Here is a 13,267-nt window from a genome sequence, read left to right as displayed (position 1 = left end):
TTTTTAAGTTTGATTTTTATTTGAAATTATAGTTTTGCAAATATATACAATTGATAAGATGTGATAATCTATAAAATATTTTTAGAAATTTTAATTATTTCGATAAAGATAATCTATCAAATATTTTTACTTCATACTTTATTCAAATATTGTAAACTTGTACGAGCCATTTTATGAACTTTCTCCATTTTTTTAGCTTTTCATTAAAAAAATCTAGAAATTTTTACCCTGTTTAATATTATTTTTACTTATCACGACATTTTAAAAATTTAAATTTGAATAAATATTTCTTGACAAATTTGATCATGTACAAATTATTTTTATAATACTTTTTGTATATGAAATTTGGAAGACTTTTTGAGAGTTAAATTTTCAAATATTTAATTTAAAATTTGAATAATATTATGATGATAGATACGAAATCTCTTATTTTGTGTTTGATTAATTACCTGAGTTTATCACTATATTATAAATAGAAAGTACCGTCAATAGTTTGTGATCGTTATTAGAAAATACTGTTATGACTTGGGAATAAATTTTTTTTTTCAATCCAATAAATGTTAAATATACAAACATATTAATTCATACTTTAAAATTTTTATCGATGTATATATGTTTAATATACTAACACGTTAATCTGTACTAATATATTATGATGTGAAAATAAGTTCAATTAACATTATAATTTTTTTATAGGTACTAACATTATAATCTCGAGAGGGCTAACAAAATATAACAATTTGATTAGCATGGATATAATTCTTCCAAATAAAAAGGTAAACGACACTCCTCACTTTTATTTATTTTTTAACGAATAAATTAATAAAATATATCATATATTTGCTTTGCATTTTACTCTTCTTTAATGTAATGAGCCAAAATATTTAAATTTTTTATTAGAATAACTCAATTCATACAAGTATTATGAAAAAATTTAGTGACCTACACGAATTATTTGTAAATTATTGATAAATATCAAGCTTAAAAGTTTTGAAATATTTTTATAATATTATTTAGTAAATTTTATTTTTTTTATTTTAAATAAATATTATCTAATGAAGTATGATTATTTACATGATATATTTTGAATTTTTCAATTTTTCATTGTAATAAATATTTTGAGATTGCCAAATTTTCAAATAATATAACTTTTTTGAGTTTTCGGCTTTTTTAATAAATGTATTACGTGCTACTCTGTAACATGCGGGCACCATGCCTAACTGAGGAAAAAAAGAAAAGAAAAACTAAAAGCAGAAATATATATAGAGTGTGCAATTAATATCGTAATTCTCAGGTATTGTTTTCTTGACTTTCGACATTGCAGTTTGGATTTAGGGGCGGATCTGTGGAGTTACAAGTCGAGTTTAATTATTAGGGACAACAAAATTTCAACCTCAAATTGTTGTAGTAAGTCCGATACTTAAAATATAACCTATCTGTCCATGCCCGTGATCTTTTTTAGTGTGCAAAATTGCCATGATGATTCCTTTTAACTGAACATGTTTGTTTGTTTGTTTTTGGGTAACATATATGATTGCCCGAATGATTTTTAAAAATAAAAATAAAAACCACGTTTATATTTCAAAAAAGGCTAACGAGGGTAGATATTCAGAATGATGACATTCTGATGAGGAAACATGTGCAATATATACTCATGGCCCCGTTTTGTACTACAGTTATGTTTACATTATATTTTATTTTTATTAGTAATTTATTAAGACAGTTCTGATGAAACCTCAATTACTGACCAAGTACATGCTCATTTCAAATGTCAGACAAGAAAATAAATTAATAAACAAATAAAAAATAAGGAAGAAAAGGATTTCTTTTTCTGTAAGGAAGAAGAAAAGGATTTTGCTTTCATGTTTGTGGAACTGCGGCCTTGTCTTTTTATTCTTTTATTTATGGCTTAAAGCTGAACTTACAAACATCATGTATCCATCCCCGGAGAAAGCTCTCATTGCATGCATGGGATCTTAACCACATGAAACCTCACGAGAATTCACATGATTTCTCTCATGGGGTTAACTTTGCTATTATTCGATCGGAAGCCCTTGGCCTTGGCAATGGCCAGCATATATACATAATTGATAAGTTATAAAGATCTCAACAAGTTGTCGTGCATCTCGAAGAACGAATTTAGGATCATGACCGGCCATTGCACTATGACGTTTAACATAAATTATTATATATATTGTTTTTGGATATAATTAACTATATGTATATATATCCAACAATGGAAGTGGGAAAAGGCAAGAATCGCGATGTGGTCAATTAATTCTCTTTTGCTTGACAGTGCGGAAAGCTCTTTATTTCTTTTCTTCTTCTTTTTTTGGTTAAATATTTTGGGTTCTTTTTTGTTCTTTTTACCGCGCAAATTGGTTACACTGCTCATGAGGGCCTCATGGAATTGCTAGCTCTCTCTTTGGTAATGAATGCCCTTTACAGAATGGGTGCATACATACATATATATGTATGTATATGTATATATATTAATATGAGGAAACTGCACAGGAAATTCCAATTCCAACTTGTAAAAACTGGCAAGAGTCAAAACCCCAACGTGTTTTCATTTAAGACAAAAGACCCATGCATTTCTCCCTTTCTCTCCCCCCTTTTTGCATATTCCCAAGGCAAATCTTGCCCCGGATTTCTTCCGTTAATGTTTACTGTTTAGTATTTAATTTTCACAGGTTTTTAAATTTCAAAATGCCCAAGAGAGAAAAAAAATGATTTCACACATTTTTGTAAGTACAAATTAAAACTGCATCACGAAGAAATTAGCTTATAGATTATGTTGCTTAAACATGTCAACTAAAGGGTCTATAGACCAAGTTATACACGTCAAGAGTGATGTTAACTGGCCTCACATTGATGCAAAATTGAAATGAAAAACATAGGCCATATATATATATTTGTGTTGATATTGGAATTGCAGAAAACTGATAAATCTTACGCACAGAGCTACGTAATATCGTATGCACGTTGGCCCATTAAGACAGTGAGAAATTAATAACCATATATAAAAGCTATATATGCTTTACAAGATATCATCAACATTGTGTGCTTACTTATGGCTCGGCTCCTTTGGCCATGAGTAAGCCTTGAAGAGAAAAAAACTAATGTACTATATTATAAAACGATTATGGATTTATTGGGTTTATAGCATGAGGATACGAGGACCAGAAAATTACATCCTTTAAATTGATCATTAATGAGAGATACGTAAATATAATCCATGAACACCTCAAGATCATTTTCGGGAATGAATATTTTCACCGTGATCTTGAGAATATAGTACTATATATATATATATATATATTCATTGATCAAGAACACAAGATCTACATTTCCAGACGAAAAGAGGGTACTTATTGATATACATACATACATACGTATATATATATATATTAGATTATAATTACCGGAAATATATAGCATACATCAAGGATATGTGTACTTGTAATTTACACTTTATCTTCTTTGTGTTCTTCAGAGAGAAGTAGTCGGTGAGATGGTGTTACGTCTTTCGCCTTTGGGCCAGGCAGCAACTTCTTCTTCATATCTTCTTCTAACAAAAGCTCAATCCCTACAAACCCTAAAAAGACATTGAGAAAAAAAAAAAAGAACGAAATTTCAAAAACTAATCAAAAGCGCTCTCTCGCTCTCTCTATATGACCTAATTAGACAGCACTAATTTAAACAAACCCTAATTAAAACAAGGAACGCTCCTCATGATCACCATCATCATCTATTGCCATGTTATTAATGAGATCATAAGCATGGCCTTGAGTGAATCCACAGTTATCATCTAATAGCCATTTCTCAAGCAAAGAGAAGGGGACTTGAGACGGGGCAATGGCCTCCAAATTCGGCTTGCTCTCGTCTTGGAATGGGCAGTACCCTTCCGGCGAGTCCGATTGGGTGGAGACCACGTCGGAGTTGGAAGAGTTAAAGCTGAACAGGGAGTCAAACCCGCCATCACTCGAGCTCGAACCGGAGGCGAGCATGTAATTATTAGTGTTGGCGAATGAGTTGTTCTCGTGGGTAGTCGTGGTGGTGGTGGTCTCTGATTTGGTTTGGGCTGAGCGGGAAGATGACGAACAGGGCGATTTTTTCTGGGGGGAATTCTTCATCCAACCTTCGAGCAACCTTGCTATGTTGTCGGCACTAGACGCATAAGCAGAGGACGACTGGGACAGCTTACTAGCGGCAACATCGTTGCAACTGTTAACATCAAAGACATCACTTGAGGATGTCACTGGTTTTGTGGCATGTTGGGTTAGGAAAGGGCTCGATTTGTCCAAGGACAGGGCCTCACATAGGGCCTGTTTGGCCATGTGGATATCTGTTTGGAGCCTTCTCTCCCATTGGCCCTTAGACATGGACGGCTGCGATGATCGAAAACCCTCTTCGCTGCTGTCGACACCCGACTGGAACCTCCTGAGCTTCTTCTTCAGGTGGGTGTTCCAATAGTTCTTGATGTCGTTATCTGTCCTCTGGGGAAGGTAAGACGCTATGGCCGCCCATCTGGATGGAACACCAAAATCAAGCACATAATTTGCATCAATTTACAATTATCGTAAACAATAGATTTAAACCAATAATTTTAGGCATCGGGAATCGGCATAACCGCATGAGCAGTACACATAAATCAATTTAATTAGTTATCTAATCTTTTTAAAGACCCCAATAATTCTAGGGCAGATGTATTTTCTTCCAACTAATACGAAAATATAGTTGTTGAAAATGCTACCTGTTACCAAGAAGAGCTTGGAGATGAATGATCGTCTTCTCCTCATCCTCAGTGAAGTTGCCACGCTTGATACCCGGCCGGAGATAGTTAGTCCACCTCAGCCTGCAGCTCTTACTGCACCTCAACAAACCTACACAAGTACGATGATCGATCATTTCACAGACATAATAAGAAATGCAAATTTTTGTATATCAAGCCAAAAGATTTTGTTGTCTTCAAATCTAAGTCAAAACCCATGTAGAGACAACAACGGAGGACTTCTATGCGAGAAGGTGAGAAAACCTAGGGAAAAAAACCCAGCAGGACTTACAGCTGTGGGTCTTTATAACACCAATTAATGGCCTAACCAACCGTCCCCATAAAAACGCAAAAATAATTTTAAAAAGAAAAAGAAAAGGGAAATTTACATGTTCAAAGTTATCTGGTTAATCAGTTCTATGAGGGGAAAAGCCCAAAAAGAAAAAAGAAAAAAGAAAAAAAGAACTGATGAAGGGAAATTTTAGTATTTACCGGTGTTAGTTGGAACGGATCGCCAATTGCCGGGGCCGTGTTCTTGGATGTAAGAGACCAGGATAATGTCTTCCTCGGGTGTCCACGGCCCTTTCTTCACCCCTATCTTGTCGCAGCACGGCGGTCTTCCCATATCTTCCTTCTTCCTTCTGTAACACTCTTTCCGATGTTTCTAAAGGTTGATATATGCGTAGGAAATATATGTGGATGTTATGGTTTGGAGGTGGAATTGCTTTGCTAAGGCAAGATCAGTCTTAGTACAGGGACCAAGGGCTTGCCTGCGTATATATAGAGAGAGACAGGGAGAAGGAGAAGGATGAAGAGAAGAATTGAAGAAGTCTTTGGGACGCTGACCTGTATGTCTGTGAGAGGATTTTCTTTATTTAATATTTATTTATTTTTGGGTAAAATCTCGAAGTATCACAGCCCATCAACTAGGAGCTGAAATTAATTCTCACTCGAGTTTCAATAACTTGTATCATCACAAGGTGTTTCCAGCGAATATTGTATTTCTATACTACAAGTACATTTGCATAGGACATACAGTTTGTCAACTTTGTCGCTCTTCGTTACATATATATAACTTAAGAAGAGAAGGAAGAATAAAGACAATATAGTGCAGTGACATGCTCTTGTCTGATAATGAAGATATTTCAAGTTCGATATTTGGTTGGGACTATCCGTGACATTTTATTAAATATTTATGATTTTTATTTCATTGTACTAGGTCAATAGACATTTCTCATTAAAAAAAAAAAGGAAAGGAGGAAGAAAGAAAATGGACAATGAGAAAAGGAAATTGAAGAGAGGTGGGGAGGGGTGAGGGACTAAGTTCCAAAAAGAGTCAAAAGAGCATTTACTCCCTCTTCTTGTGTGTATTTGCTTTTGCAAAAGTCAGCTCTGCTTTGGACTTACAAGCCGTGTGGCATTCATTATTGTGCACCCCTCTCTTTCTATCTCTTGAAGATCAAACCCTAATTCATCATTCTTATCCTCTTGTTCATCATCAAGTCCTTAACCTTATACATGTACATCGACTCATTCTTTTTTTTTTTGGATAAATGATGAAACTTCATTGATAACAGATGAATTTACATCAGAAACCAATACCATTTTCCTCTATACGGAGTAAAATAAAAAATACCCAAGAGCTACTCCCAAGTCAACTAGTTGCAGTATCGACTCATTCTTTGATTCATCTATGTTCAAGCAACCGCTTAAACAAAGGTCTTTCGAGAGCATGGCGATTGACAGTCATATAGTTATAGTTCTATATGTATGCTTCAGTCCAAGACCAGGTCTGATCAGTCGATGAGACTGAATGTCTTCATTTTAATATGTTTGAACTGTTAAAGGATCAATACCATTCAAGATAGAGATCAACCATTTCCAAACCTTTATATGATCGCGGATATTAAAACTAAAGTATTGTTTAACGGTGCAATACACACTCCTACTTGTCACCAAGAATAGCACAGCTGGCAAGTGGGTGTACGTAAATATTGAGTACATACTAAAAAATGCAGACAAGCAAATGAAAATTTATCAAGGGATCCCGTACGCAATTGACGAGACAAAGGAATATCGTATTTGGCAACTTCAACTCCTTTTTTTCATCCCTTTCATAGCTTAAGAGAATTAAATCATCACTGTCTAAGTATTATTCACAATTCGGCAATGTGCTACGACAATAATTTTTTGGGTGAATTGCTACGACAATAATTTAACTCTATTGTTGAGTCCAAATTATAAATATGCAAACAGCTATTATAGATCACGATATTAATTGATGAGAGCAGTCAAATTAAATGGATCATCGGCAACGAAGAAGCCGATTCATAGAAAACTTTCTGTTGCCACATTTTAATTCCTTAGGAACCATAAATTTTTTTCTGTGGGCTAAAAGCTATCATAACAATTACATCTACTCCCTCTTCCACTTCAATGCTCTTCTCGCTCCTTTGAGCCTACGTACTTGAATTGGTTAGTAATAATTTTTTTATTACTCTCTTGCAATTTTTTTTTACCTTTGTTTTCCCTTTTATTATTAATAAATATTAGAGTCCATTCAAATATTTAAATATAAACTTATATATAGATAATTATGACTATTAGTATCCCCCATTCGTGTCCGAAGACTCTACGTGGCCAATTCATTTGTTGCACCCGCTGGTTACATTTTGGTGATGGGGCAAGTATATACCACTATACATATATTCATAGAGAATTAATTTCGAACAACAGAATATATACAATTAATCTACTTGAGGATCTGGAAGAGAGGTCATAGCGTATACGCATTAACTGTACACTGTGTATGACAACATTTAAAGAAAGAAATCACGAATACAGGTAAATATAATATGGCCAAGTCATTTAAGAGTAGGGGAAGAGAGGAGAGTAAAATAACAATCCCAATTTCCAACAGCTTATTATTGCGATAAGTTAAACAATATGCAGAGAAATTCCTTTCCCATAAAATCATCTGCATATGGGGAAAAAAAATCATCAGAAAAAGGATCGCCCGTTTATATCATTGCCACCACATCTTAATTGTTCTGATAATGATATGCCGCGGGGCCTCATATAAATTTGATAATTTTGATGTATACAACAACATATATATACACTGCGAGCAAAAAAATAAAAAAATAATATATATATATATATATACACGCACATATATCTCTGATATCTTTTTGATGTACACACCAACATGAATATATATTACTTTGTCAACCTGAAAAAATTGTTGTCTTTCCAAGTCGCGTATTACAATCTCCGACTAATTACAATTTAAAGGAACGAGTCATGGCAAATGTGTATTGTATTTGTAGTTTCTATAAATATATATATATATATATATAATGCTAATAGGCATAACTAATTCAATTCAGTTTAGCTTATTCATGTTATAGCATGAACCGAAATTTATGCACGAAAAAAAAATCAAGAGTAATGAATTAGCTTGATTTTGAACAATAGAGAAAAGTTATGCATAGGCGTAGCATGTGAGCAGGGACGGAGCCAGGATTTTTATCCGGGGGGCAAAAATATTACTTGATATAAATAGTACATAAATATTTTTTTAAGGGGCAAAATACTAATTTTACATAGTTTTGGGGTAAAATTTAAAAAAAAATCCAAAGTTCAAGGTGGGTAATTGCCTCCTCCTGCCAATTAACTGGCTTCGCCTCTGCATGCGTGTATTATCAGTGCTTGCACACACACATATCATTCTCTTCATGGATATAACTGACGTATATCGACAGATATCGATTTTGGAGTGCATGGCCGTTCATAGCTATATGAATATATCTAGGGTATTAACTGAGTAATTTTGCAAATAATAAAGCAGAGATATAAATACGTGTACGTCATTTTATCTTATGATAGTAAGTGGTCTCAATTTAAACTATGACGGTGATGTTGGAATTTGATGCAATTTGAATCTTGGAAGTTGATTATTGACACATACGTACTGAAATTAGTCAAGTAAATAGAAAAATTGAATTGGACAGCTAGCTTTTCGAATTAATTAATCTGATAAGGATTGCAAAAAAAAAAAAAGAAAAGAAGAGAAAAAGATAATGATATATGCATATTTTGTCCCAAAAAAAGTGCTTTAAATTAGCACGTTAATTTGTTCTTAATTAACCTAAATTAGTTACATATGTCTCTTCTTGATCAGCAGGCATGTGAATTTGTCTAAAATGCGATGTGGAGAATGCCAGAAATTATTTAATTTTAAAGTGTCGGGCAAAAGCATATGGTATGTTGCATACAGTTTAAACAATATTTATGCAATATATTCTTGGCTATGCTTAATTTGATTATATTATATATATAACCTTATATAACTCTATTTTCTCATAAGTTTTTCGAGTGTTTTGTAGCTATTTGTAACTACGAAGACAGAGCTAAAAACGAAAGAAAATGTATTCATGTTAAGTTCAAACGTGCGAAAAAATTTGAAAATAAAAAGTTGGGCGTTTTACGTTTTAAGTTGTTATAGTACATAGGATGGATTTGAGTGTTTCGACAATTATATTATAAATTATGCACAGATTAGAGAAAAAAAGTTCGTGACAAGAGAAATGAGTTAGCTGGGTTTCAATATATATTTGATTTGAGACATTATAATTTATCTATTTAAGGACATTACTCTTTTAATGATCTTTCACAAGTTTCATATGACTCTCGAAGAAATTTAGGAAAGTAGGATTGAATTATTAAGTAAACAGGACGAAGCTTACTTTTTTTTCCAAATGTCTAGAAACCCATGTTTGAAAAACGTCTCCTCCGCCCAAAAATGGAAAAAAGTAATTTTCACTAATCCGAAAATAGAAGACTTGAAAATTATATTTAAGAAACACTTTGGCATATGATTGGTAATTGTGTCTATCTATATATGACAATTGTGTAAAAAATACTGTTCCGATATATATTACGGCCTCCATGCCTTATGACAATTCGGAAAATCGACCTACACGATCTTTCTCGTATGTATCACAAGTCAATATCAGAGAGAGCTAAACTCTACTCGTAACTTTCTGGAGCCGAATCCATTCAGTTACTATGGATACCAAAGTGTGAGGTCTATGTAATATGTGCAATCCGAATAGAGATTGAACGACCGTCTATTTTCTGTTGTCGGTGAAAACTGAAGTCGGATAATAGAGATTGGTATTACTCTGGGCGTGGGCCGAATTCGACGACGGCATGATGTGAAATGATAGAGAGCTTTTCTTGTACTTTTCACGCAACAAAATGCTTCCATAATTCATTAATCCCAGCACGCATCCCCCGTTGTGGCTTTGCATCCTTAATTTAGTGTGGTTTTACTCCCAAAAATAAATAAATATATATATAAACTTTATTAGTATTTTCACATGAACCAGATAATCATATAATTTGGCCGGTTTTTAGCCCTTTAGTTTCTTTAACTTCGAGCTTTGTGAGTTGGTAATCCACGAAAGATCAGTAGAAGACATACATAACTTTTCATCATTTAGCCGCCCAAAACACAGCAATTGATAATTTTAAATCAAGCTACAATCTCGGAACCATAGCGTTTTTCTTTCATTGTAAACTACGATATCGAAACAACGTCGAAATCCATTTCCTTTGCTCCTTTTTTTTTTTCCTTCGTTCTTTAATTTGCTGACATGCATGAATAATGCCATTGAATCAGTCAGAAACGGAAGAAAGGGAGGAATGCTTGAATACTGCATTAGAAGATTGTCGGACGATGATGCCAACATTTTTGTTTTACTTAATTAAAGGACCCTTAAAAATCGATACGTATATATGTATATATTTTTTGTCTGCACATCTGATATCCAAGACCAAAAGTCGTATGCATCACTTTTAATCCAAATTCAAACTGGATTGCCAAAAGTTTTTTCAATCTTCAATTTATTTCATTCATAAAATTTAAATTTAAGATCTCATTTAAAAAGAATATGCGTTGAATCATCTAATTCAACTCATATTGGTTATATCTATATTTATATTGATTTTATTTTGATGAATTAACGAGACAAAACGATAAAAACGGAGTAGCAATCAGTGGGAAGACTCGTGGTTGGATTGTTGGGAGTCGACGTTATTTTTGACTATTTTTCCTCTTCAATTCACTTTATATATATTAGAGAGAGGGTTCTGTTTATTTATTGGCCGGAAATTGACATCGACGTCTCCCCCCTTTATTATGACCTCCGATAAGCTTATCTACGGCCTTTCACATGCCACGTGTACGTGCTTACATCTAATGATTAATAGAACGAGACAAAATACATATAAATATATCATCGTCTGTGTGTGCATGGGTGTGTATATATGAACATAAATTTTAAAAACCTAACACAAGAAATGGGTATACATACTTCATTTATACATCATATTCATCTCAACTTTGAAATCAATAAATTCTAAATTTAATTTTCATGAATGAGATGAAACATTGTAAATTTTAAAATTATTTTTGAAGATTTTTAGAATTTTAATTTTAATTATTTCTTTTTTCTTCATTAGATCTCATCTCATCAACCTCCTCTGTAATTAAAAAAAAATATGTATAACAAATAAATCATATCAATAAAAGAAAGACGGACAATGTGTCACCTACGCTTTCAATTAGAACACATTGATGGGGACAACGCATGAAAAGCATATAACTGAAATTAAAACTTGAAAAAAATTCGATTGGACTTATTGTATCATTGAAACGATCGTGATTCAATGCACATATATTATGTGGACATCTTTGTATGCATACTCAATTTCAGCTTATCCGAAGATGTTAAAGTAAATGACCATCTTTCTGAATACGTGCACTACATGATAGATATTATCTTATACAATTGTTTAAATAAAACATTTTGTAAATCACCATCTTTCCTAAAGTTCAATTTGATTATATACATAAACTATTGAAATTTTTTCTATTCTCAAGGAAAATATTAAATATAATAAAAAAATCAATTACTCCATCACCTTAAAAATATCCTCCGTTGTCTTTTTCACTATCTATTCTAAAATTAATAAATTTTGTGAGGGTAAATAAAAAATCAAAATATTTTTTTAAATAAGAATCTTGAGTTTGTGCAAAGATGTAAGGGCATGGCGTGAGAGAAGGCTAGTATATATAAATGAGTTTTAAACTTCAAAGCTCAAAATGTAATTTTGTGATGATCGATTATGACGATTTGTATCAACCTATGCGTCCTATTTGGTAATTTTTTAGAGAAGCCTTCTTATAATTTTTCTCATTCTTTAATTCTTCATGGTGATGAAGAAGAATACAAACCCGAGTTACGTCTACCTAGAAATTGGTTTTATGCTAGATCTGACTAATAAAATATTATATGGAACTTGGATTTTTCCTAATTATAGTCTCTAGTTTTCTTGTTTTGAAAATTTTGACTTTGAAGGAAAAATTGTACGTATATCCTTAGGGAATGAGGAGGATTGCATGCATGCAGTTAATAATAAAGGAAGAGAGGGAAAAATTAGAAAGATTACTGCCATACCATCGAGCTATCTTGTACGTATATATACGCTACAAATGTATAGCACGTTCGAGAAGTATGTCAGGATTCAACCGTACGAGATTAAGCATATACATGTCTGAAAATGCATCGGAAGAAAAGGAAATACACGCATGCGTGATTATAGTTCTAAAAATCTAGATACATCACAAGTTAAGAAAAATGTCGTTTCTTTTCTTCCGAACAACAATAACACGCATATACAAACATATAAAGCATCATATATATATATATATATATATATATATCTATTGATCCAATAATATTGATATGATTATACAATATCCCTTGACGATCTAATGAGGTTGGATCAAGTCGGTTTAATCAATCCACTATTCATTGTCAGTCACTCATAATCATATATGGTCTCCGTCGCGTGTAGCCTCGATCACTCGTATAGTCATAGCCTCCACCATTTAACCGCACCAATTAATAAAGCTTGATTAGGATAAGCCAATCTCCATTGAATCACACTCAGAATATCTACGATTTCTTTTCAAATCTCAACACCCGTACTGAAAATTTTCTACGAACTATTCGCACTTTTAAACTTAAGAAATTCAAGTGTCAAAATTAATGTCGTCTTTTCTAGATGCATAGCTTGATTATAAATTCTTAAAGTCCACGTCAATGTCACTCCAATCTCCTAAGCAAACTGCATCCTTTATACGGAATCGTTCCATTTAAGGGAATCGCTCGCTGGCTCCTCCAAAACCGAAAAGAAGATCTAAGAGGAACAATTTCGTGCATTATATACACTTGTAATTAATGAAATCCCTGACTTTGTCAAATGATCTACGAGGCCAGGTGGCAGAGTGGGCCCGACGTCTCCCATCTACAGCCGAACAGGTGTCAGGCGAGGCTCACACGTATGGGCTTCTAGTAGCACAACGCGGTATTTGCACATTTAAAGAAGGTTGGCAACGGTAATGTGGGAAAAAAATAATTC

The 13,267-nt window shown here is 33.1% G+C and overlaps 1 protein-coding gene across 1 annotated transcript; it reads right to left on the bottom strand.

Annotated features, from left to right (window-relative positions):
* Positions 1 to 3,190: 3,190 nt before the first annotated feature.
* On the bottom strand, positions 3,191 to 5,555 carry LOC116215408 (myb-related protein 306-like). Its single transcript, XM_031551109.1, has 3 exons — positions 5,267 to 5,555; positions 4,757 to 4,886; positions 3,191 to 4,530 (listed from the first exon to the last, which is right to left on the bottom strand). Exons 1-3 carry the CDS (start codon positions 5,397 to 5,399, stop codon positions 3,714 to 3,716), a joined length of 1,080 nt encoding a protein of 359 aa, XP_031406969.1. The 5' UTR covers positions 5,400 to 5,555; the 3' UTR covers positions 3,191 to 3,713.
* Positions 5,556 to 13,267: the final 7,712 nt, after the last annotated feature.

Source organism: Punica granatum, chromosome 7 (genome assembly GCF_007655135.1).
Source record: "Punica granatum isolate Tunisia-2019 chromosome 7, ASM765513v2, whole genome shotgun sequence".
Classification (NCBI taxonomy): domain Eukaryota; kingdom Viridiplantae; phylum Streptophyta; class Magnoliopsida; order Myrtales; family Lythraceae; genus Punica; species Punica granatum.
The sequence above is the reverse complement of the archived record's forward strand: the minus strand, read 5'-3'. Positions and strand labels throughout refer to the sequence as shown.

Excerpts from the sequence above, each read along its gene's own strand:
- LOC116215408 (XM_031551109.1), bottom strand. The coding sequence starts at position 5,399 with ATGGGAAGACCGCCGTGCTGCGACAAGATAGGGGTGAAGAAAGGGCCG. Across the intron at positions 4,887-5,266 it reads ATCCGTTCCAACTAACACCG|GTTTGTTGAGGTGCAGTAAG; the intron begins GTAAATACTAAA and ends GTACTTGTGTAG. Across the intron at positions 4,531-4,756 it reads CAAGCTCTTCTTGGTAACAG|ATGGGCGGCCATAGCGTCTT; the intron begins GTAGCATTTTCA and ends TGTTCCATCCAG.